Source organism: Capricornis sumatraensis, chromosome 18, assembly GCF_032405125.1.
Source record: "Capricornis sumatraensis isolate serow.1 chromosome 18, serow.2, whole genome shotgun sequence".
NCBI lineage: Eukaryota > Metazoa > Chordata > Mammalia > Artiodactyla > Bovidae > Capricornis > Capricornis sumatraensis.
The window spans coordinates 69,277,381-69,300,451 of NC_091086.1; the positions used below are offsets into that span (position 1 = coordinate 69,277,381).

General features: G+C 46.5%; 1 protein-coding gene and 1 pseudogene across 1 annotated transcript; both read left to right on the plus strand.

The window, feature by feature from the left end:
* Positions 1 to 815: 815 nt before the first annotated feature.
* ATPSCKMT (ATP synthase c subunit lysine N-methyltransferase) lies at positions 816 to 12,961 on the plus strand. The gene is made up of 4 exons (XM_068990698.1): positions 816 to 964; positions 1,636 to 1,773; positions 3,611 to 3,661; positions 11,563 to 12,961. Exons 1-4 carry the CDS (start codon positions 908 to 910, stop codon positions 11,731 to 11,733), a joined length of 417 nt encoding a protein of 138 aa, XP_068846799.1. The 5' UTR covers positions 816 to 907; the 3' UTR covers positions 11,734 to 12,961.
* On the plus strand, positions 5,856 to 5,975 carry LOC138094743 (U2 spliceosomal RNA; annotated as a pseudogene).
* Positions 12,962 to 23,071: the final 10,110 nt, after the last annotated feature.

Genomic DNA, 23,071 nt, shown 5'->3' on the forward strand with positions numbered 1-23,071 from the left:
TTATTACCATGGCTATTTAAGATTTTTAGTAAAATTTTGTCTCCTCTGTTAACTTCAGAATTGAATTTGTACCACTGGATATTTGATGCCTGACCAATTTTGATGTAGAATGCTTTCTTCCTATTTGAAATAGGATAATGGTTAGACATTTTTATGCTTTCTATGAAGTTTTGTTCTGAACCACAAAAATACAGAGTGCATGGTTAATATTTGTATTAATGGATTGTTGTTTAGTTGCTAAGTCATGTCCGAGTCTTTGTGATACCATGAACTGCAGAACAGCGGGCTCCCCTGCTGTCTTTATCTCCAGGAGTTTATTCAAGCTCATGTCCATTGAGTTGGTGATCCATGGGTACTGATTCATACCGATACTGATTCATAAGTAGATTTGAACACATTATTTTCCGGGGATGACTCCTAGGGGGAAAAAATCAGTATGTTGGAAAGAAAAGATTTCAGTCTTCCATTAGTATTGAATAATTTTCTGTTAAACACACTAGTTGATAGACTCTAGAACTCATTGTGGAATTCTACATTTGTAATTCCAATTGTTTTGAGCAAAATTAGCCTTTAAAAGGCACTAGTTTATTTGTTAATAAGAACTGTGGGGGAAAAAACCCTACCTTGGATTTCTGATTTGATGTTTCATATATCTTTTTCTGCTCTCAACCCAGGGACACACCTAGCAACACTTGAAGAAGGACGGCCGCCAGAATGCGTTCCACCTGCAAGTCTTGAAGCCAGCAGTTTGAAGAAAAGCAGCTGGGGGGTCTTATTTACTGGCATTGTTGGGGGGACGCTGGTGGCTCTGTATGCTGTGGCCACACCATTTATAACACCAGCCCTCCGAAGAATTTGTTTGCCTTTTGTACCTGCAACTACGAAACAGATCGAAAATGTTGTGAAAATGTTGCAATGCAGGAGCGGACCCCTGGTGGACATTGGTAGTGGTGACGGACGTATTGTGAGTTACTTGAAGACGTTTTAAGGTTTACGTTTTCTTAGGTTTTATGTTTTAAAATTTTTGTTTCACATTTCTTATGAGGCTTATGCAAAGCCTTGTTAAATTGATAGCCTAATAAAGTAGTCATTTAATTTTGTGTTTGTTTGGCTGAACTACTAAGTCCTTCAGCAGGACTTTGGAATTTATTTTTCTCAGATTAATTGTTCTTAAAGGAGAAAGTGCTCTGGATGTCTGGTAAAAAGGAACAATTGATTGATGATTATGAAATTGTTCATTAAAAAACTTAGGCCAACAGAAACATGTTAAGTCATGTAGTTTGACTATTTTACATTTTTTTTTCCAAGGATGACTCCTAGGGAAAAAAAAAAATATCAGTATTTTGGGAAAAAATATTTCAGTCTTCCATTAGTATTGAATAATTTTCTGTAAAACCCTTTAGTTGGTATTGAATTAATTCTGCTTCTTGTGGGTTCAATCCCTGTGTTGGGAAGATCCCTTGGAGGAGGAAAGGGGTGACCCACTCCAGTATTCTTGCCTGGAAAATCCCTCAGACAGAGGAGCCTGATAGGCTATTGTCCATGGGTTCGCAAAAAGCTGGACATGATGTAGGGACTCAACAACAGTAACAACTTAAGTCTTTTTCTGATCTTGAACATAGCCTCTCCCTGCAGGTGATCGCAGCTGCAAAGGAAGGGTTCACAGCTGTGGGTTATGAGTTGAACCCCTGGCTCGTCTGGTACTCCAGGTACCGCGCTTGGAGGGAAGGGGTGCAGGCATCGGCCAGATTTTACATCTCAGACTTGTGGAAGGTACGTACGGCAGAGGGCATGCTAAAGTACTCCACTGCCAAACTTTATGATTTTTGATTAGTATGACTGAAAACTGAATTAAAATAGAGAGTTAAAGTGTATATTTCGGCATTATGAAATGTGAAAAGCTTTTAAATTGGCAGATTTTACAAATCAGCCCTACGTTAGAGTAGAAACTTAAGGTTTATAACTTTACAGGTCATGTGAGTACTTCTAAGGCTTAATTTACTCAATTTTAAATGTTCTCATTTCTCTTTATTATGCAGTGATAAGATTTTTTTAATCTCATTTGTAAGTGTTGTACGTTGTCATATAGGCATTAACTTGTTAATGTCATTCTTGGTAAGTAGTTTTGTGTGTGTGAGTGTGTATTTATATGTACATATAAATATGTGTGTCTGAGTGTGTTTGAGACTGTGTCTGAGTTTGTCTGAGTGTGTTTATGTGTGTGTGTATATGTGAGTGTGTGCACGCTAATGTGAGAGTGTGTGTGGGTACATGTGTGTACGTGTATATATACCGAGGGAGAGACAGAAGTGTAGTGCAGGAGAAAGGAAAGGCCCCACCAGCCATGCTGTGATGCTCCTTTGTGTCTTCAGAAAGTATAAGATATTTCCAAGTTTACTTGTTTTCTAAAAAACGCCTGGTAGTTTTGCTTTAGGAATGCTCCATAAAATGCTTTTTCTTAAATAAGAATTTTCCTTTGTAATAGTGTCATCAGTAGCTTATAAAAATTCACTTGAGTTTTGTTTGCCTTGGTTTTTATTCCATATATACGTAAATGATCTCTCTATAGAGTAAATAAAACTTTTATTGGGTAATAAGAATTTTGACTGGCAAAGCACTTTTCCCCCCAGTTTTCCAACTAAAGACCATTTTATTGCCATTTTTACTTAGTGTTTTAGAGAAGAGGAGGGGGACCAGAATTCTAAGGATGACTCCATAGGAGAAACAGGTGGTTCTGAAAAACCTGGAGTTCTTGCTAAGCTTGTTTGGTGTAGAGCAGAGTAGAAAGTGGGTCGGCGTGCAGATGGCCCAGTCTACCAGGGTGACCACCAGTGGTCACTGGTGAGTCCCTGCTTTTCTGACCATTGGTCTGGGTGGCCCTGTGTGGAGTGGCTGTGAGGATGAGCTGGGATAGCTTCTGCAGAACCTTCTGGAAAACTGTAACAGATGAGCTAACATGGGTGAAAGTATTAACACGGGAAATCTTAAAAAGGGCCACTGTTTGTGAAAACCCACTGTTTTTTTCAACTTCTGTTTTGTATTGGGGTATATATGCTGGAAAAAACTGAAGGCCAGAAGAGAAGAGGGCAACACAGGATGAGATGGTTGGGTGGCATCACCAACTCAATGGACATGAGTTTGAGCAAACTCTAGGAGGTAGTGAAGGACGGGGAAGCCTGGCATGCTGCAGTCCATGGAGTCACAAAGAGTCAGACAGCTTAGCAACTGAATAACAACAATGACCGATTAACAATGTTGTGATAGTTTCAGGTGGACACCAAAGGGACTCAGTCATACACATACATGTATCCACTTCCCTCCAAACTCCCCTCCCATTCAGGCTGCCACATAACATTGAGCACAATTCCTTGTGCAATACAGTAGGTCCTTGTTGGATATCCACTTTAAATATAGCAGTAGGTACATGTCCATCCCAAACTCCCTAACGGCCCCTCCCCAGTGGCAACCAGAAATTCGTTTTCTAAGTCTGTGAGTCTCTTTCTGGAAAACGGACCATTTTTTGAAATGGGAAATTGCTACTCATTTCGAAATAAAGCTGATGTTTGACTTTCCAGAATTAATCTGTGAATTGTTTCTCCCTTCTCTTCAGGTCACCTTTTCGCAGTACTCAAATGTTGTTATCTTTGGTGTGCCCCAGATGGTGAGTACACCCTTCCTGCCACCCAAGTGTCTTTTCTAGGTTAGGAGGGGGTTTCTGGCCTGCTCCCCCGTGTGCAGAATGACAGATCATTGGTTTAACAAAGTACTTTAGGGCCTTAATAGTTTAATCATGAAAGATTCAGTCTTGTAGTTTAAAAGTTCTGCTTTAGATGAAGGTCTCAGGGATCTGCCTAAGCCCTAACAATTTGAGTCTGAAAACTGCTTTATGAGCTCCTGGTGTCTAATGTGAGTGGGTTTTCACAGTTGCTCACTTATTATATCCAGCTGAAATCACTTGGGAAAGTTAACGGCAGGGGGCTTCCCTGATGGCTCAGTGGTAAAGAATGTGTGTGCAATGCAGGAAACATGGGTTCAATCCCTGGGTTGGGAAGATCTTCTAGAGAAGAGAATGACTACCCACTCCATTATTCTTGCTTGGGGAATTCCATGGACAGAGGAGTGTGGCAATATATTGTCCATGGAGTCACAGAGTTGGACACAACTGATGCGACTTAGCATGCACACACAAGCGTTGACTAGTTTCCATTGACCTCAGTTGGCTGATTTGTATTGAATTCTGACTCTGTACTTTGGAAAGTGAAAACGCTGCGGCATTGGACTGCAAATGGTCCTAAATTTAGCCTTTGGAAAGATGACCAGAATGGGAGGCTTTCATTGTAATTGTTGGTTTACTGACTGTAGAAAGAAATCCTCCTTCACTTTTCAAGCTCTATAATTGTCGGCATAGTAATCCTGGCAGATTTTGTTGTTTGCCGAAATGCCACTAAGTAAGTGATACGGTTTTTATTTAAAAAAAAAATGGCCTTTGTTGTTATGCTTTCTTATTCATATCTCAGTTTTTCCTTACGGTATCTCATGCTGGAGACATTTTTTTCTGTTAGAATTTTCAGTGAACTGCTTTTTTCTCTCTTTTTTAAAAAAAGTATTTGGAAGTGCTTCTGTTAGATGCTCTTGGAAGTGATAGGGTTCTGTACGCTCATGATTCTCAGCGAGCCTAACATGAAGATGAAACCCGGGTGTCTATACTTTTGTTATAAAAATGGAAAGAGGTAGAAAGGCATGATCTCTGATCATTTAAAAAAAAACCTAAAAACGTATTTAGTTTCAGAATTGCTATGGAATTTGATGGTTTTTTTTTTTCCTACTTATTGTGAAGTTTGAGCATTCTTTTGGGATAATTGGCATTTTGAGGCAAAGAACCTTAATTTAAAATCCATGCTTTACACAGATAGAAAGCTGGCATGTTTGCGCCCTCTTGAGAGGCCCCGAGGTGCTGTCCCAGCAGGGGGCAGCACTGGCCTTCTCCTGGCTCCAGCTCCTTGGCTACTCAACCGCATTTGAAGTGTGGTCAGTTTTGGGAACTGTTCACCCAAGGGAAGAGTGTTATTTTGATAAATACTTTCGTGATTATGGGCCATTCTTCTGTACACAGAGGAACCTTAAATAAGGCACTTGCAGCATTTCACCGTTCCCAGGAAGAAGGAAGCAGCTGAAATGCACAAAGTGCCCACGTCTCCTGGCACGAGAGGGATTCAGCCAACTTGGAGTCCTCCACGCAGGGGGACGATCAGAGTGCTGAGGCTCAGATGGCCTCGGTGGGTCTGGGAGGCTTGGTTTCCCTGGTGGAGGTCCCTGTTTTCTGCCCTCCCCAGGCCTTGCCTGCGTGGAGACAGTGAGAGGAGGGAGGGGGCTGCCAGGGGTATCAGGGGCCAGGTCGGCCCTTGGGGTCCTTAGAGCCCTGGAAAATTCTTTTAGGCTGTCTGGGCCCATTATGCCATCTCCTGTTAGAACGTATTTCCCTTCTCCACGCACTGGCCGGTGTCCCGGTAGGGGCCTGATGGCTGGACAGAGCCAGCATGGCAGGAAGGGTTTCCTGTGGCTGCTGGGGCACACGTGGGCCGTGAGAAGCCGGAGGTGGCGTTGGGAGCGTCAGAGGGTGTTATGTGGCCTCCCTCTCCTTCTGCTGCTGGACTGGTGGTCCCTCAGCTCTGCTTCCGGTGCCGGACTGGCGGTCCCTCACAGCCTTGCGTTTCCAGTGCCAGACTGGCGGTTCTTCACAGTTCTGCACAGCAGCGCTCGGCTTACAGTGGCCTGAGCCTGCATCATGCGTTTGTGTCCAGAGTAGCTGGAGTGAGAGTGCCATTGGACCTGGCAGACCAGTGCCTGGATGGGAGGTCGCTTCTCAGGCTTTTGGCTAAGATCAAGTGTGGTATCTGTCCTTATCAGTTTAATGTCTGGGGCTTCCCTCATAGCTCAGTTGGTAAAGAATCCGCCTGCAATGCAGGAGACCCTAGTTCTATTCCTGGGTCAAGAAGATCCGCTGGAGAAGGGATAGGCTACCCACTCCAGTATTCTTGGGCTTCCCTTGTGGCTCAGTTGGTAAAAACTCCACCTGCAGTGTGGGAGACCTGGATTCGATCCTTGGATTGGGAAGATCCCCTGGAGAAGGGAACAACTAATCATTCCAGTATTCTGGCCTGGAGAATTCTACAGTCCATTGGGTCACAAAGAGTCAGACAGGACTGAACAGCTTTCACTTTCACGTTCACCATGAACTCACCTGCGAGGAGGGTGGGACAGATAGGTCATGTCCTCGTTGAAAACCCTCCGGTGACTTCGTCATGCTTTAAAGCAGCGATGAGAAGGTCCAACCTTCCGTCTGGCCTTGGCACCTGGCTGCCCCTGGCTCTCTGCGCACTGGCCCTGCCCTCCTCATGGCTGCTGGACCACACTGTGTGGGCCCGTGTCCTCCCCGAGACTCCAGTCCCCCCAACTCTGGGCCTGGTTAGTGAACGTCTGCTGACCACTCACAGGTCCAGATGTCTCTTCCTCCGAGAAGCCATCCTTGATTGCCCTGTGCGATGAGCCCCGATACCACGATTTCCAAAGCTTGTTCCCTTCCCTGTGGACACGTGATTGCACTTCTCCTCATGTGATGGCTTTGGTGGCATTGGCCGTGTGCACTGCACTGTGAGCTCAGGGACAGGGCAGACCTGTTGAGCTCTGCCAGACTCCCAGCTCCTGGCTCAGAGTGATCACCTAGGAAATGTTTGTTAAACGAATGGATGAATATGGTATAAACATGCGCGTTAAGTACACTCTTCCCATGGGCTATTAAGTTTCATAACTTCAAAGGATGACTCATGTAATTTTAGTTACAAATTCTGTTATGAATCCATGAGTGAAAATACTGCGTAGTGTTCTGATAAAGAAACAGCATTCGTGACCGTGAATCCTGCATTCAATCATTCATTAAACAAGTGTTTACTCAGGGTCCACTAAGCATCAGACCCTGTTCAAGTACTTCAGTGAATAAAGAGAAAAAAGGAAACATCCCTGCCCCAAGGTATTTACATGCTAGTTGGGAGAGCAGGTATTCAGTGAGACGGGAGTGTAGACTGTGGTACGGTAAGGGGGGTCAGTGTTCACCAAAGCGTGAGAGGGAGACTGTCTTCGAAGAGGGGACTTTGAAAGTGAGGGGGAGCCGTGCGGCCATGTCTGGAAGAGCGCTGCAGGTCGAGGAACAGCCTCTGCGAAAGGAAAGGTGCTGAGGGGTGTGTGGCTCTGGGCCCAGAGGCAGCGAGGGGGTGCTCGTGGTGGGAGGGGGTGAGCAGGGGTGGCCGGGGAGAGAGACGGGGGCCAGGCGGGAAGGACAGGGCCTGCCGTGGGGAGCAGAGGGTGGGGGAGATGCTGGGAGACGGGTCTGAGCTCTTGCGGACATCCAGGCCGTCAGTGGGGGAGGCCAGTGCCAGGGTGGAGAAGCCGGTGACAGGTGGTCAGACTCTGGATGCTCGATGAGGACAGGAACAACAGGGTGAGCTGACAGATCCAGTGGGGGGCACCCTGGGGTGTCTGACCTGAGCTGCTGGAGTCTGCTGAGCTGGGAAGCTGCTGGCAGACTGGGTAGGGGTAGGGTGGGGGGATCAGGAATTCCTCATGACACACGCAGTCTGGGACACGTGTGGGGTGACATGTGTAGGCAGCGGCCGATACCCGGAGGTCTGGGTTCAAGGTAGGGGACTTGTGGGGTGTCAGCGCCCAGGAGCTGAAGCCGTGGGGGGCTGAGATCACCCGGGGAGGGGCCAAAGCCTTGCTGGACCTGAGCCCTGGCCTCAAGCACATGAGGGGCCCCCGGCAAAGGACGCAGAGGAGTTGGGGTGGAGGAAATGGGGGTGGAGTGGCCCAGTGGCTCAGAGCTGCGGACGGGCCTGGCTGTTGTGTCTTGTGCCTTTAGCTGGTTTCAGCTTATGTTTCAAGTTTTGAAGAGGTGATTAGAATAGGATGAGTTCATGTCACTGTGAAACGTATAATTGTATGAATTCCTTTGAGTTTCATTAGGCGGAGATGACACATCACGGCTTCTCTTGGTGTAAGATATCAAGACCCAGGCTTGTTGCATATTTATGTGTAATTTAGTCCATTAATTTCTTATGATTGAAATAGAGCCTTTCATTCATAGGTTTATCTTGACTTAGCATATGACAGTCATTTGGAAATAAAAGATCTGTAAAAGAGAAAAGAATAGTAATCTGAATAAATTCACAGTTGTCCTTTTTATGAACAAAATTAGCATAAGAAACCCCTCACATTTTGGAAAAACACATATTGTCTTATTCTTTGCTTATTTAATTATCCCCTCAAGGAACAAAATTTTTGCTTTCTTTTTTTGTTTAAAGAGCAATCTTTGGCAAGCTGTTAAAAGAATAAAAATATTCCATCCTTTAGTGGAATTTATTCATTGTTATCTCGGTTTTGATTATAGTAAAGAATCAGAATTTTGGCTCACTCCAGCCACAGGTCATATAGAGGAGTTTTTTTCCAAACCGCTTTTTAAAGACACAGGTGAGGAATCAAACTGTCGTAGAAAATTCGTTCATCTTAATTTAACAGATTACTTTAATTAATTTTTGTCCGTGCCGGGTCTTCATTGATGTGCTTGGGCTTTCTGTAGTTGCGGCGAGCAGGGGCTCCTCCCTAGTTGCGGTGCACAAGCTTCTCATTGCAGTGCCTTCCCTTGTTGTGAGCACAGGCTCTAGGTGCTCGGGCTTCAGTCATTAAAGCTCACGGGCTCAGTAGTTGTGGTGCGTGCGCTTAGTTGCTCCGTGGCATGTGGAATCTTCTGGACTAGGGATCAAAACCCGTGTCCCCTGCATGGGCAGGCAGAGTCCTATCTGGCACATACAGTCTGGGACACGTGTGGGTTGACACATGTAGGCATGTCAGGTGGGCAGCAGCACATGCCCGGAGGTCTGGCTCAAGGTAGGGGGCTCGTTGGGGCATCCGCGCCCAGGAGCTGAAGCCAAGGGGGTACTGAGATCACCCGGGAAGGGGCCAAAGCCTTGCTGGACCTGAGCCACCAGGGAAGTCCTGCTTAATTACTTTTAAAGAGCGTAGCTTTTGCACAGGTCTTGGTTTCGAAACATTGCTTCTCATTCAGAGGAACCAGGAACGTTTGAGAAGTGGCTGATCCCGGGGCTGGGAAGGGAAGGTGTGAAAGCCTGGAACATTTAGTTGAGTCTGAATGTGAGGAAGCGCTCAGAAGGTTCGGTCGGGGCACGTGCACAGGAGAGAAGCCAGCTTGAGGGGCTCCAGGTGACCAAGCCGGACCAGTTGAGAGTTAGAAGAAATGAGGACGACAGTGGATCAGAACCCGTTGATGAATCCGTGATGAATCCATCATGCTCACAGTGATGGAGACAGCGGGGGGAAAGCTCTTCCTTGAGATTCTGACTGTTGATCTGAAAGGAAGGGTGGACTTGGCAAGTGGCCGCTTTCAACCTGTGTAGTGAAATGGACTCAGGCAGAGTCATCGAGAATGCAGCACTCACCGGGGGACAGTTAGACGAGTAACAAGACATTCACATCTTCCCAGGTGTCTGCCCACAGTATCATGTTCATTTTGAAGGAGGAATAGTAACCACACTGTGGAGACGCTGAGATGCCTCCTCAGCCGAGTGGTATGTCACCCTCAAAGCAGAAGGACTGCACGGGCTCAGGACTGTCGAGTGTGCGAAGTTCACAGCCCCTCTGCTGGGTTGTTGCCATGGACGCACACGCCGCTCATCACAAGCAGACGCCAGAGGGACTCGCCTGTATCCTTTTGTTTTCTTTTTTTGAGTTAAAATTTTATTTGGGGGCGAAATGAGGACTGTAGCCTGGGAGACAGCCCCTCAGATGGCTCTGAGAAACTGCTCCAAAGAGGCAGAGGGATAGTATTTATGTGATTTTGGTGAAAGAGGAATACTTACAGTCAAGCACATACGTTTTTTTCGCAGAAGGTTTCTGCTGGTCACAAGAGACAGTCATCACCATGAAGGATTTTACTGCTTTTTTAGATAGGAGGAGGTGCAAGAATTGGGCTCATGAAATCAGCTCCTGAAGATACCTGTCTCTCTGAAGGCATGTCCTGTCAGTTTTTCCCGAGCACAGAGTGCCTCCTTTCTGCTGTCCAACCTGAACTCCCTTCAGGGGATGTTGGCTGTCAGCAGCTGCAGCAGCATGTGATTTAACCCTTGTAGAGGTAGATGGCAAATGCCAGTTTGCAGTCAACAGGGCCTACTCATGGTCGTAAATTCGACCGTCCTTTGGGAGGCTTTTCGTGACCGTTTCATCTGACAGTGCTAGGAAGGCTCATTCCAAGGGCCAGCGAAGATTTTGCAGGCGGCTCACTCAGTGTGCACTGAACTAGGTCCATCAGCAGCAACCAGGGGGCTCTGGACCAGCTGTCTTACTCAATCTGTCATGGTCCGGGCAAAACTCCCTCTTGTATCTTCCCATATTTAGAGTTACACGATTACAATCATTGACCATATACAGGAGTATGTATTTGATCAACTGCTTCGAGTCGACTGGCCTGTGTTCTTAAAGGAGGTTATTGTCATGAGAGACAAAGAAAGGTGAGAGATTGTTCCAGATTCAAGGAAGCCAAGGAACCGTTACAGCTCTGTGCACTGTGCGACCCTGGACCAGGGGAAGGTGTGAAGGATGTTCCTTGGGCATTTGATCGGGTGCTGTTGGGATGATTGTTGTTGGGATACAAAGTTTCCTGAATTTGATAACTGTGTTGAGGCTCTTTCTCAGAAAACACTGAAGTACCAGGGAGTAAAGGGGCATGTTGTAGGCAGCCTGTTCTCAGATGGTTTAGAAAAAGTGTTCTGAGAGAGGAGGGGTGTAGAGCAAGTCACATAAAGCGACTGTGACAAACTGTTGAGAACTGGTGAGCCCAGGTAAAGGAATATAGGAGTTTTTTTGCTCTGTTCTTGTATCCTTCCTGTAAATTTGAAATTATTTGAAAATAATAAAAGAATAGAGAAAAATATATTTAAGAGGTGAAGCTGGTAATATATTTTTAGGACCTGAAGATAAAATTTTAAGCAGCTGTTAATTTGCTAATATAATCACAGTGTCAGTACTTTTAGTAAACAGTAAAACTCTTACTTCACAAATAGATTACTTACAAAGTTTTGTATAAGTGATACGTAAGAGAATTTTACTTTTCGTAAATTATATTGACTATAAAGAAATTAATTATTGGTATATTATGGATATCTTTTTTAAAGAATTGTGAAATGTTTGATCATATTTCAATTTGGTAGAATGTGTATTTTTTTTCATGGTCTAATTCCATGTTTCTTTAGTTAGGAAAGTGGAAATCTGTGATACACATTTGCTAAAAATGACAGATTTTATATTTGATGATAGAAAATAGTCTTAAAACGGTGGTTCACGTGACTGCTGTATTTTGGTGGATTGTCGCCCAGGAGTGCTCTGTTTTACAATCAATAATTTGGCACAGATATTTTCAGGGACACAGAAGGACACTGAGGAGCCCCTTCCTGTGACCCCCCTGCTCCCTGAAATGATGGCTTTCGTTCTCCGCAGATGGCGCAGCTGGAGGAGAAGCTTGAGCTCGAGCTTCAGGGCGACGCGCGGGTCATTGCTTGCCGGTTCCCCTTCCCGCACTGGACCCCGGCGCAGGTCACGGGGGAGGGGATAGACACCGTGTGGGCCTACGACGCGCGCTCTTTCAGGGCAGGAGGTGGGAGGCCCTGAAGACCCGTGCGCTTCCCGTTGGTCATTCCCGTACAGCCTCTACCAGAGTTTTCTGAGGTGTTGGAGTCTTTGACCTTCTAGGGACTTAAGGCTGTGTCTTCAGCAAAAATTATGTTTTTCACCGCTGTGGAATGAGAAGTGACAATTACTTTCCCTGACTTTTGGAGAAAATAAGCAGAAGTTGAGGCCAGCAGGTAGATGAAAAGCCCTTTTTGCGGTGTACGCCAACAACTGTGCTCACCACTCTTCATGCACTTGGCCGTGAGAAGATTCAAGTAGGCTGTGCTCACGTTGATGGCTGGGAAAGACGTTAGCAGCTCTGCACGTTGTGAAGGATATGATTTGATGCCACAGATGACAAGAAATAATTTTTAAAGAGGGAATGTATTGTAAATGCTTGCTGTTTCCTATAACTTTATTCATACTTTAGATTTATCACTCTTTTTTTTTTCTTTCTTTCTGTACTTCAGGACAAGATTAATTTTCTAAAGGTTTGGAGAAGTGTTATATTTTATAACACTTTTTTTGGAATAACTTGTTCCAAGGCTATTGGATTACTGTATTTTGTCAATCTAAGATCTATATGTGTGTGTAAATCTGTGTACATACATACACATTTTAACATCTCTGAATTGTGACATACCTTCCAGTTGATGGTCTTTTGTAACTTAATTGGCAGTGTGGCGCTTCATGGCAGTTGTATGTCAGCCACTGTTGGCAGTCTCAGATTTGATGAACTGTGGTGGAATAGTTGGTATGATTTGATAGTGGAATAAACCATCCTGAGCTTTGGTAAGGCAGACCTGGGTTCAGAGCCCTGCTTCAGCAGCAGCAGGGCCTTGTCCAAGTGGCTGGGCCTTGGTTTCCTGAGCATCGCTGTCGTTTGGATAGTTAAATGCTGAACAGGGGGCTGGAGACCGATCTGTAGAACTCTCAGCATGGAGTCTGAGGCCTGTAAGTGGTGTTTATTATTTCAGACACTAAAGAAAAGCTTATTCACAGAAGCTACAGATTATTTCTGCTAGTCACCTCTTTATTTTATTAAAGCAGCCATTTATTTAATATTTCTCATTTGTGAGAAGAGACTTAACTAATTTAGATAAAGACACATCAAGGAAAACCTTTGAATGTTAGTAGATAAACTTTACATATCTGAAAAATGAATATTGACTTGGCTCGCACAATCCCCATGTATCACAGAAAGGAATTAAACTCCCAGTAATATTACACCTGAAACCTGAACACCAAACCATCTTAAGAGAGGTTTGATAAAATGAGATGGTTTGCATTTTTAACTAAACTGATAAAAATATGATCAGTTTGATAATCTTCACTTTCACGAGCAGCAAGTTGGGACTCATTCATTCAACAAATGCTTATTGACTGTCTACTGTGCAATAAACTTTTCTGATTCAATGGTGGGTGACGTGCAAGTCCCCAGATCTTACGGGGTTTATGTTCTAGAAGAGAGACAAACAGGTGAGTGAATGTTACCATGTGTGAATTCTCTGGAAGACGTAAGCGGTGTGATGGTGTAATGAGAAGCGAGTGTGTCTGGGGTGAGAGGGTGGGATATTGTGGACATTCACCAGAGCGTACGGCAGAGTATGCAGAACCTACGGCAGGAGTCTCCTTAAGTCTCGACAGACGAGCAGACAGACCAGAAGCACGTGCCTTGGTTGTGTGGTGTGTCTTGTCCCCCACTGGGGCCATAGAGGGCTGTTTGTTGTTCAGTTGCTGAGTCCTGTCTGACTCTGGCAATCCTATGAACTGTAGCCCTCCAGGCTCCTCTGTCCTTGGGATTTCCCAGGCAGGAATACTGGAGTGGATTGCCATTTCCCCCTCCAGGGGATCTTCCTGACCCAGGGATCAAATGTCTCCTGAATTGGCAAGCAGATTCTTCACCACTGAGCCACCAGGGAAGCCCTCAGGCTACCTTGTTAATGATAAACCCATGTTGTTCTTAAGCTGCTTTCACGCGGGTGCTGTGATATTTGCAACCTCAGCAGTCTGATGGAGACAGGAGGAGTGAGGGGGGAAGCCTGCTGGCAAGGTTGGAAGGTGTGTCTGGAGTGTTCCAGAGGGATGGCAAGCCCCCAGGAACTCCCACCTGCTCTCAGAGTGGTGTTTAGGAATCATACCAAGTCACGGGGTCTATGACCTTGGGCCCGGCCTTCACAGCCGACATCCCGTGAGAGCATCTTGTTCCTGGGGACATGGGAAGCAGAATCTCCACTGTATCCTTGCTCCTGGGGAGTTCTGTTGGGGGAGAGATGATTTCTCAGGCTTGGAAAGGACTTGGGAAAAGTAAGGGAAGAACTCACCTTGGACTGCCCTTCAGATAGAGGAGCTATTATGGGCTGCATGTTTGTTTCCTGTGTAGAAATCCTAACCTCCCCAGTGTGTTGGCATCAGGAAGGGGGGACTTGGCTTTAGGTTATGAGGGTGGATTCGTGCCCTGATGAAAGAGACCCCAGAGTGCTCCCTCGCCCTGTCCACCACAGAAGGTCACAGCGGGAAGAGGGCCCCCACCAGACCCCACAACAGCCAGCACCTTGATCCTGGACTCCCCAGCCTCCGGGACAGTGAGAAGTAGACACTTGGTGTTTCAGCCCCTTTCTGTGGTATCGGTCAGAGCGGCCTGATCTGACTGAGACCAGCCAGCGCAGAGAAGAGCCGTGCCAGCCCTTCCCAGACCTGTCTGTGCTCCAGCCAACATTTTCTTAGCCCCAGCGAGGAAGGGAAGTGAGAGGGAGCCTGGCTTAAAGAGGACTCTCCTGGGAACCCACCAGGAAGGGCAGGAAACCAGCCCACTGCCCTGATGAGCGCGGCCGAGTAAGCTCCCGGTCGGTTGGAAACGGTGGGTGGACGCTCTTAGTGAAGGCGGCCTCCGTGGGAGGGATCTTCTCTCTGGATCTCCCCTCCTGACACTCACCCGGGGGATGCTTTGAACACAGTTTGCCCCTGGACTAACATGGGTGATAGAACTGGAAATAGAAAAAGGAAGAGAAGAAACTGCTCTGAGAAACAGAGTGAATTCTGGATGGTAAAGGGTCTTGAGAACACACCGAAAGAGGCACAGTCATAGAGGTGGTGATGTGGGCTTCCCTGGTGGCTCAGTGATAAAGAATCCGCCTGCCAACGCAGGAGACACGCGTTCGATCCATGGTCTGGGAAGATCCCACATGCCAAGGGGCAGCTGAGTCTGTGTGTCACAGCTGTGGAGTCCACATGCCAAGACCGTGCCTGGGGCCTGTGAGCCACAGGAGAAACCATCTCTATGAGAAAGCTGCACACTGCAACTGGGGGGCAGCCCCTGCTGGCCGTAACTTAGAGAAAGCCCACACACAGCAACGAAGACCCAGTGCAGCCAAAAAATAAGTGGATTTATATTAAAAAATATGAGGCTGTGGTATTTACCTTGGATGAGAGATGGTTCGGAGGAAAGATCCTTCAAAGTTTGCAGGGTTGCCAAGCAGCAGCAGAAAGGAAAGCGACAACACGGCCGTGCGGTTTCCGTGCACTGGGAGCGTCCTGGCCTGGTCTCGTCTTCAGGGAGGTGGCACTGTATTTATTTTTCCTTTTTAGCCAAGGGGGAGAGAGTGTGTGTGTGTGTGTGTGTGTGTGTGTGTGTGTGTGTGTGTGTGATCATTAACATGCTCAGTTACAAACTGCTCTGGTGTGTGTGTATGTATATGTGTGTGATCATTAACTTGCTCAGTTACAACCCCCCCCACCCCAGTGTGTGTATGTATGTGTGTGTGTGTGTGATCATTAACTTGCTCAGTTACAACCCCCCCCACCCCAGTGTGTGTATGTATGTGTGTGTGTGTGTGTGATCATTAACTTGCTCAGTTACAGCCCGCCTTGGGAGCTCAGGGTCTTACTGCAGTTGGCTGCTGCTCTGCAGTTCGACCTGTTCTGTGGCTCCGTGGTATGAACTGGGGTCATCGGGTGGGAGCCAGACAGATGTGAAGTTCACACTTAGGATGAAGTCCTTGGAGGACCTGCTGAGTCGCTGGTCACTGGAGAGGCTGGAGCCGAGGCAGGCCGGCCACTGGGTGGAGATGTTGCAGAAGAGATCCGTCCTCCAGCAGACTGAGTGCTGAGACGACCTGGGCTGATGACGAGCTCCGCAGTCCTGGCAGGGCTGCCTGCGTCCTGTCTGCCAACCTCTGGGGGTCTGGGAGGCATCAAGACAGGCTTCAGCTGTGAAGGTGAGTCGCACAACTCCACAGAACTCAGCACCCCAAACACAACTACCTTGGGATGTGCTGACAAGGTAGCTGAATTGTTGGGGTGCAGGCGAGGCAGGCGAGTAAAGAGAAACGTACCAGGGTCTCCAGCTGGGAAATGTGCAGGAGCAGAGAAGGAGGTTGGAATCTACAACCCATCAAGGGCTCAGCTGGAGAGGACGTGGTCGGGTTCACTGGGCACTGATTAACCCGGGGGACTGTTTCTGAAGCCTCTGATGAAAACAGGTCACTAATGACACCTCACTCCCTTCTGACATCGCCTGACCTTGGGACCTTGTCCCAGGAGCTGCCTTCTGAACCCCCCTCGACCCTTCCCCAGCTTGTCTGACCAGGCTTGGCATCTGAGACGGGAGCTGAGCTGTGGAGTTTTGTGTTGAGAATTTTAATTGAGGAACAGCAGGATTGGGGGCCGTCAAGTGGGAGCTCAGGTCAGGAAGTTGAGGTCAGAGGACCTTGGAAAGGTGTGAGAGACAAGAGACAGGCTTCTCTCTGGTCAGGGCCTCAGTGCAGGGGGCTGGCCATGGGCCTGGTGGGGGGTGGGAGCTCCTACCAGATGCCGGCCCTCGACCACCGATCTCTGGGTGGCTGGGGGAGCTGTCACTGTTTCTGGGATGTCCCAGCTCCCTCTTCATTGGATTCAACTGAGTGTTGGTTCCTTGAAGAACTCTGTTTAGGAACGGGGTTATTTTGTGACGATTGAAAATACCACTTGTCATAGTGGGTATTAAACACAAGGAAATAATTTTCCCCCAAGATGTTGCAAGTTGTATTGTCATTTAGTTGATACATCATGTCTGATTCTTTTGCAACCCCTGGACTGTAGCCCCCCAGGCTCCTCTGTCCATGGGATTTGCCAGGCAAGAATACTGGAGTGGGTTGCCATTTCCTTCTCCAGGGGATCTTCCCGACCCAAGGATTGGACCAATGTGTTCTGCATTGGCAGGAGAGTTTCCTACTGCTGAGCCACCAGGGAATCCCACAAACTATATACTTAGGTGGAAGAAGTGGATATTTATATAAACGTAAGAAAATTTCCATCTAAGTAACACAGTATAGTTCAGGTAGAAAACTTTAGTGGTCTGGGATCCTCTTGGGCAGGACTCCATCTCCCTTTAGAGGGGAGCATTCTTGTAAAAACACCAAGTTATGATTGTGTTGGAATCGTCCCACTTGTGACCCTATGGACTGATGCAAATTGAACGTGAACAACAACAACAAAATCACATTGCCTCTTCTAGGTGAGGGAGATTAGATGTATTTTTCTAACTTAATATTATGGTGTGAACGTTATCCGAGAAGGATGGATAAAACAGTAGCTCATCAGTCACTATCTTCAATTCAAGGATGCGAGGGAGGAATCAAGTGATTTTTCTTCTCTGTAATATTGTACGATGAGCAATTGGGCAGCCAAATTATTTTTCCTACGAATGAATGCAAATGTCAAATGATTTTCCCAAAAACGCCATCTGTATCCCAAATTTGGTGGATGCATTTGCGTGGTGGAATCGCGCAGGGTTTGCTGTAAATACAGCTTTGTCGTGTTGCGCATGCAGAGTGTGACAGCTGAAGAAGGGACAGTGAGTCACAGTCTGCTGCTGCCAAGCTGCTAAGTCACTTCAGTTGTGTTCGACTCTGTGTGACCCCAGAGATGGCAGCCCATCAGGCTCCCCCGTCCCTGGGATTCTCCAGGCAAGAACACTGGAGTGGGTTGCCATTTTCTTCTCCAATGCATGAAAGTGAAAAGTGAAAGTGAAGTCACTCAGTCGTGTCCGACTCTTCGTGACCCCATGGACTGCAGCCTCCCAGGCTCCTCCGTCCGTGGGATTCTCCAGGCAAGAGCACTGGAGTGGGGTGCCATTGCCTTCTCTGTGAGTCACAGGACATTAGGTGCAATACCGATACCAAGTAGCTGGCAGTCAGCAGAATTGTGAGGCGAGTGAGGCTGATGGTTCCCGGTCTTCCCTTTACCTCCCCCTGCGCCAACCTTGTCCCAGGCTCTAATCCTTTACCCTTTAAAACAAAATAATATATTTAAAATTTTTATTTATTTTCAAGTGTACCACTTTAAAGTCTTTATTGAATTTGGTACAGTATTGCTTCTGTTTTACATTTTGGTTTTTTGGCTGCGAGGTATGTGGGATCTTAGCTGGACGACCAGGGATCAAATCCGCACTCCCTGCAATGGAAGGCGAAGTCTTAACCCCTGAACCTCCAGGAAAATCTCTACCCCTACCCCTTTTTTTGCACATTTTTTTCACACTTAGCATTTCTTTTAAAAAAAAAAAATTGAAGTATAGTTGGTTTACAGTGTTTTAGTTTCAAGTGTACAGCAAACTGATTCAGTTGTACATGTGAATATATATTTTCAGATTCTTTTCCTTTATAGGCTATTACAAAATATTGAGTATAATTTCCTGTGAAACACAGTAGGTTCTTGTTGTTTATTTATTTTATATACAATACTGTGTATCTGTTAATCCCAAACTCCTAACTTATCCGTACCCCTCATCACTTAACCCTTTTTTTTTTTTTGCACCTCTGCTTTTAAGCATTATATTTTTAAAGATACTTGTATTTTGTTAAGGAGAATGTTAATATAAATTTGAATTTTAGTAAGGCTGAAAGAGATGAATTTGTAATGGAGACGTGTCAGATTCCTTGCTTCCATCTGCCCTTACCCCAGTCTCACCTATACTACTCAGTTGGTGCAACTTGGAAACCAGAGCATCCACAGAAAGAATCACTGGTACCTGGGGAGACTCCCTGGGCCGCCCAGACAGACAGCTCTGTGGCGCTGGAGACTGCCCAGGGGAGAGTAATTTATACAAACAGCATGGGAATGCTGCTCAGGGGGAAGTGTATAGCCACGATGAGCCCGCGAGGGCTTCCACTTGCTACCAGCCTGGGACAGCGCAAGCCCTGGGTCATTGCAGACGCTGCTGTTAAAATTTCTTGAAATACAACAGAAAGGACTTCACGTTGAGAGTCACGTCCCTTCCAGCGGAAGCTTCCAGTTCTACTCTCATCATTCAAACCTAAGCTCCCCTTGCAGGAAAATCCGATATGAACCAGCATGACTTCTAGGTTGATTCTCTCCTCTCTGCACCAGTGGTCTGCCAGCTGACTGGTGTTAGAGCAACAGGTATCACTGTGGTGCAGGGTGTTGTCAGGTGTAATGAACACGAGGCGGAACAGCACAGATTGCTTCTATTTATGTCATCATGGAGTATTCACGCGCTCACACATGCCTTCTCGCTCCCACACACACACACAGACACACACAGCGTACCCTACCTGAAGTAATCTATGAATATATGAGAAACTGGTACTAGCTTTTGCATCTCAGGAGGGTGGCTGGCGTTTGGAACTTGATGTACAAGGAAGACATCTTTCATTACATATTTTAAAACATATATACATTTTTTGCATTTTTACCATACTTATAACTTTTTAATGAAGAGTTAAATTTTTACAAGTTCATGCACATAGATGAGCTCTGATTCACATACCAGACACCACTTTTAGAGCACACTGGAGAGAGAACGGCTCAGCAGTGTGGCACTGAAGTGGGCCAGGCTGTTGCAAGACTCTCCTCTCCACAGGATTCTCTAGGCAAGAATACTGGAGTGGGTTGCCATTTTCTTCTCCAGGGGATCTTCCCAACCCCGGGATCAAACCAGTGGTCTCCTTCATCTCCTGCATTGGCAGGTGTATGCTTTGCCACTGAGCCAGCTGGGAAGCCCACGCTGGTAAATAAGAGGAGAAAATCGGAGACCTGGACCTTCCAGGGCAAATCTACTGGCTGTCAGAGCCAAGCTTTTGTGAAGATGGAGAACTCAGTTTCAGTGGTTTGTGTGGGTGACATATTGTTTGTGATTTTTTTTGTATCGTCAGATTTTTTCTTCTTTCCTCCCTGTTATATGTCTTTATCATAAAATGAAAGTGAGAAACATGATTTGTGAGATTTTAGGCCAGTGGTCCCCAAAATTAGAGACGGAGACGAGGCGGGTGGGCGAGGTGGTGGACTCAGTGGGCGAGGAGGAGAGCGGGCAGCCCTGGGCAGCGCCTCCCTTTGCTGGACCGGCCCTCCCCTTCCTCCCCGCCCCCTCGTGGCCACTGTAGGTCATGTCCAGCCCCTCCTCTCCCCTTCATCCTCGTCGTCCTTTCCCACCACCTCTGGGAGATGGCTCCTAACTTCTAGAACAGGTCATGCCCAACTGGTCCTGTCACTTTCTCTTTTGTACTGTCTGAAAAAGGACATCTTGGTAGATTAGCAAGTGTCATGCACGGACAGTGCTGAATGGAACATTTAGGTTATTGATTCTAAGTAACCATAACTCCTGTCTGAAGCCTTTCCTCTGTGTCTAGGGAGCCCCGAGGGTATGATCTCCGGGGCTGGAGGTTCGCTCCCAGCCCTTCAGAAAGCCCCGTTTACCGTGGACACCCTTGTTAGAAATGCCTTTCTTAAACCTGGCTGAAACCTGGCTCCCTGGCATGTCCCATGCACTGGTCTAATATTACACCCTGGGGACCACCCTGAACACGTCTAGGACTTCCTCCATGGGCTGGAGCTTCAAAGATTTGAAGAATTGTCTCCCATCCTCAGTTTATCATCTATTCTCATAGTTCTTGGTAAAAATTAACTTCCCTGGGCTGGTTACTGCCCTCTTAAGAAGCTAGACTCGGTGTGATCTTTCTAACGTGTGGCTGCTGGACCCAGACATGGCCCCAGGCGTGGCTGGATCAGCGCAGAAAACAGGCTCCTTCCTTACCTTCAGATTAGCTGAACACGTGACAGTCTCAGTCATGTGGACTTCTTAGTTTTGCTCCTTAGTCATGATCTGTCCCCAATTATACAAACCACATTCATGGAATTAAAACATTTTTTAAAAAAATTTTTTTAATTAGAGGATACATTACTTCATGACTCAGGGAACCCAAAGCTGGTGCTCTGTGACAATTTGGAGGGATGCGTGGGGAGGGAGGTGGGAGGGGGGGATTCAGGAGGGAGGGGGCACGTATATACCTATGGCTTTTATGTTGATGTATGGAATTTCTTTTGTGTGTGTGTGTGACCCAAGCGGGTTTTCATTTGTGAAGCCAGTGAATAACAGATACGTTCTGAAATCTTTTATCGAGTTTGATTTGCCCACCTGCCAGGGGATTTGAAGGGACCGCTGGATCTTCATCTCCGCATCTGTCATCTGGTTGTCCCTGAGCCACCCGCAGCTGCGACAGCCACGCCATCGGTGTTCGCAGCCACCCTGGGTGCAGGGAGCAGGCACAGCCTCCCAGTGGGGCAGAGCCCTGGAACCTCCCCTCCTGGAGCCCGCGTCACCGCCACCTGGGCTCAGTTGCTGGGTCCCAGCTTGGGGGCAGTCCGGGCATATCTTCGCTGGTCGGTCCATATGTATTTGATGAATAAATGGGCAAATGAAGGGTGTCAGGGGAGGCTGGGCCTCTGGCCCTGCTGTCTTACTGAAGTGGGCTGTTTTCCTTGACCCCACACCCTGTGGTGTTGGCTTCCTGGTTAAAAATGAAAACTCGCTACCCTGGCAGGGTTCATTCCTAGCCATCCACACTGTCTCTCGGAGTCTCTACTTTTTTTTTTTTTTTTTTTTACATTTTTTTATTATGTGCTTCCTCACATTTTTCTTTAAGAAATAACAGGCTAACCGAGGTCTAGTTGATATTCAACCCCCTCCACCCCAACAAAACACAGGACATTTTGACATATACAGTTTGGACATGCACATACCTGTGGAACCATCACCACAGTCAAGGTAATAAACATATCTGTCACCTCCAAGGGTTGTCTCCGGTTCTTCTGCGTTTTGTTGTTGTTATGGTGGGAAGAACACTTACCGTGAGGTCTGCCCTCCTGACAGACTGGGACGTGTACAGTACTGAATTGTTCACCCTAGGCACTGTTTTGGGCAGTAGACTTCTAGAATTTACTCGTCTTATACAACCGAGACTTTATACCCATGGAACACGTCTCCCTTTCACTTCTCCATCTAGCCCTTGGCAACCCCCTCTCTACTCTCTGCTTCTGGGAGTCTGCCTCTATTAAATTTCTTACAAAAGTGGAATCATGCAGTATCTGTCTTTTTGTGCTGACACGGTGTCCTCCGGATTCATCCGTGTACTCACACATGGCAGGGATCTCTGTTTCCTTTTTGCTGGGGTAGGTAAACCTCCGCCCACCTCTTTGCTGAGGTTCAGCCCTGTCAGTCTACAGTTTCCAGAATCGACCTTGCTCCCCTTTTCAGGACTAATGTCTGCACACTGCCAGGAGATCACCATCTCCCTCCTGTCGTACACAATTTCTCCAACATCCCCAGGGATAAAGTCATTTCTGGGCAATATTTTATTCTAACATGGATTCTTTAAGAGCCATTAACTCACCCGGCTGTCTCTCTGTATATTAAAAAAGCCCAAGTTGGATTACATTTTGCTATCCATTCTGTTTTTAAAAAATCTTTCGTTTATATATAAACTCTGTATAGTTTGATGACTATAGAATTCTCACAATGCTGATTTCTTCCTGAGTGAAAGTGAAGTCACTCAGTTGTGTCCGACTCTGCAACTCCATGGACTGCAGCCTCCTAGGTTCCTCCGTCCATGGGATTTTCCAGGCAATAATACTGGAGTGGGGTGCCATTTAAATGAGTCTAAATTTGAAATTTCTAATGAAAAATGTTTCTTACTATAATCACTAATTGAGATAAGCTTTACCTATATGAACAATTTTTCATTTATGGTATTTCAGTGTAGAAATCTTAAGTATTTGGGGGAGTGGTGGGTTCCAAAATAAAACGATGGATTTCACATTTACCACATGATTCTGCTTGTATTTACAATTTACAGATCACTTTCTGGGTAGTGGACTTCCCAGGTGGTGCTATTCCAAGTAATAATTTTTTTTTTTTTTTAAATCTCTTTTCTCTCTTCCCTTGGACTGGCACCTTCATCTGACTTTTTGTCTTGTCTCTTGCATCGTAGAACCTGGCATTTGCTGTGTCCTGTTTCTGTTCTTGAAAGGGTCTTTTCCTTCCACATTGTAATGTTTCCAAATGCAG

Excerpts from the sequence above, each read along its gene's own strand:
- ATPSCKMT (XM_068990698.1), top strand. The coding sequence starts at position 908 with ATGTTGCAATGCAGGAGCGGACCCCTGGTGGACATTGGTAGTGGTGAC. Across the intron at positions 1,774-3,610 it reads ACATCTCAGACTTGTGGAAG|GTCACCTTTTCGCAGTACTC; the intron begins GTACGTACGGCA and ends CCTTCTCTTCAG. Across the intron at positions 3,662-11,562 it reads TCTTTGGTGTGCCCCAGATG|ATGGCGCAGCTGGAGGAGAA; the intron begins GTGAGTACACCC and ends CGTTCTCCGCAG.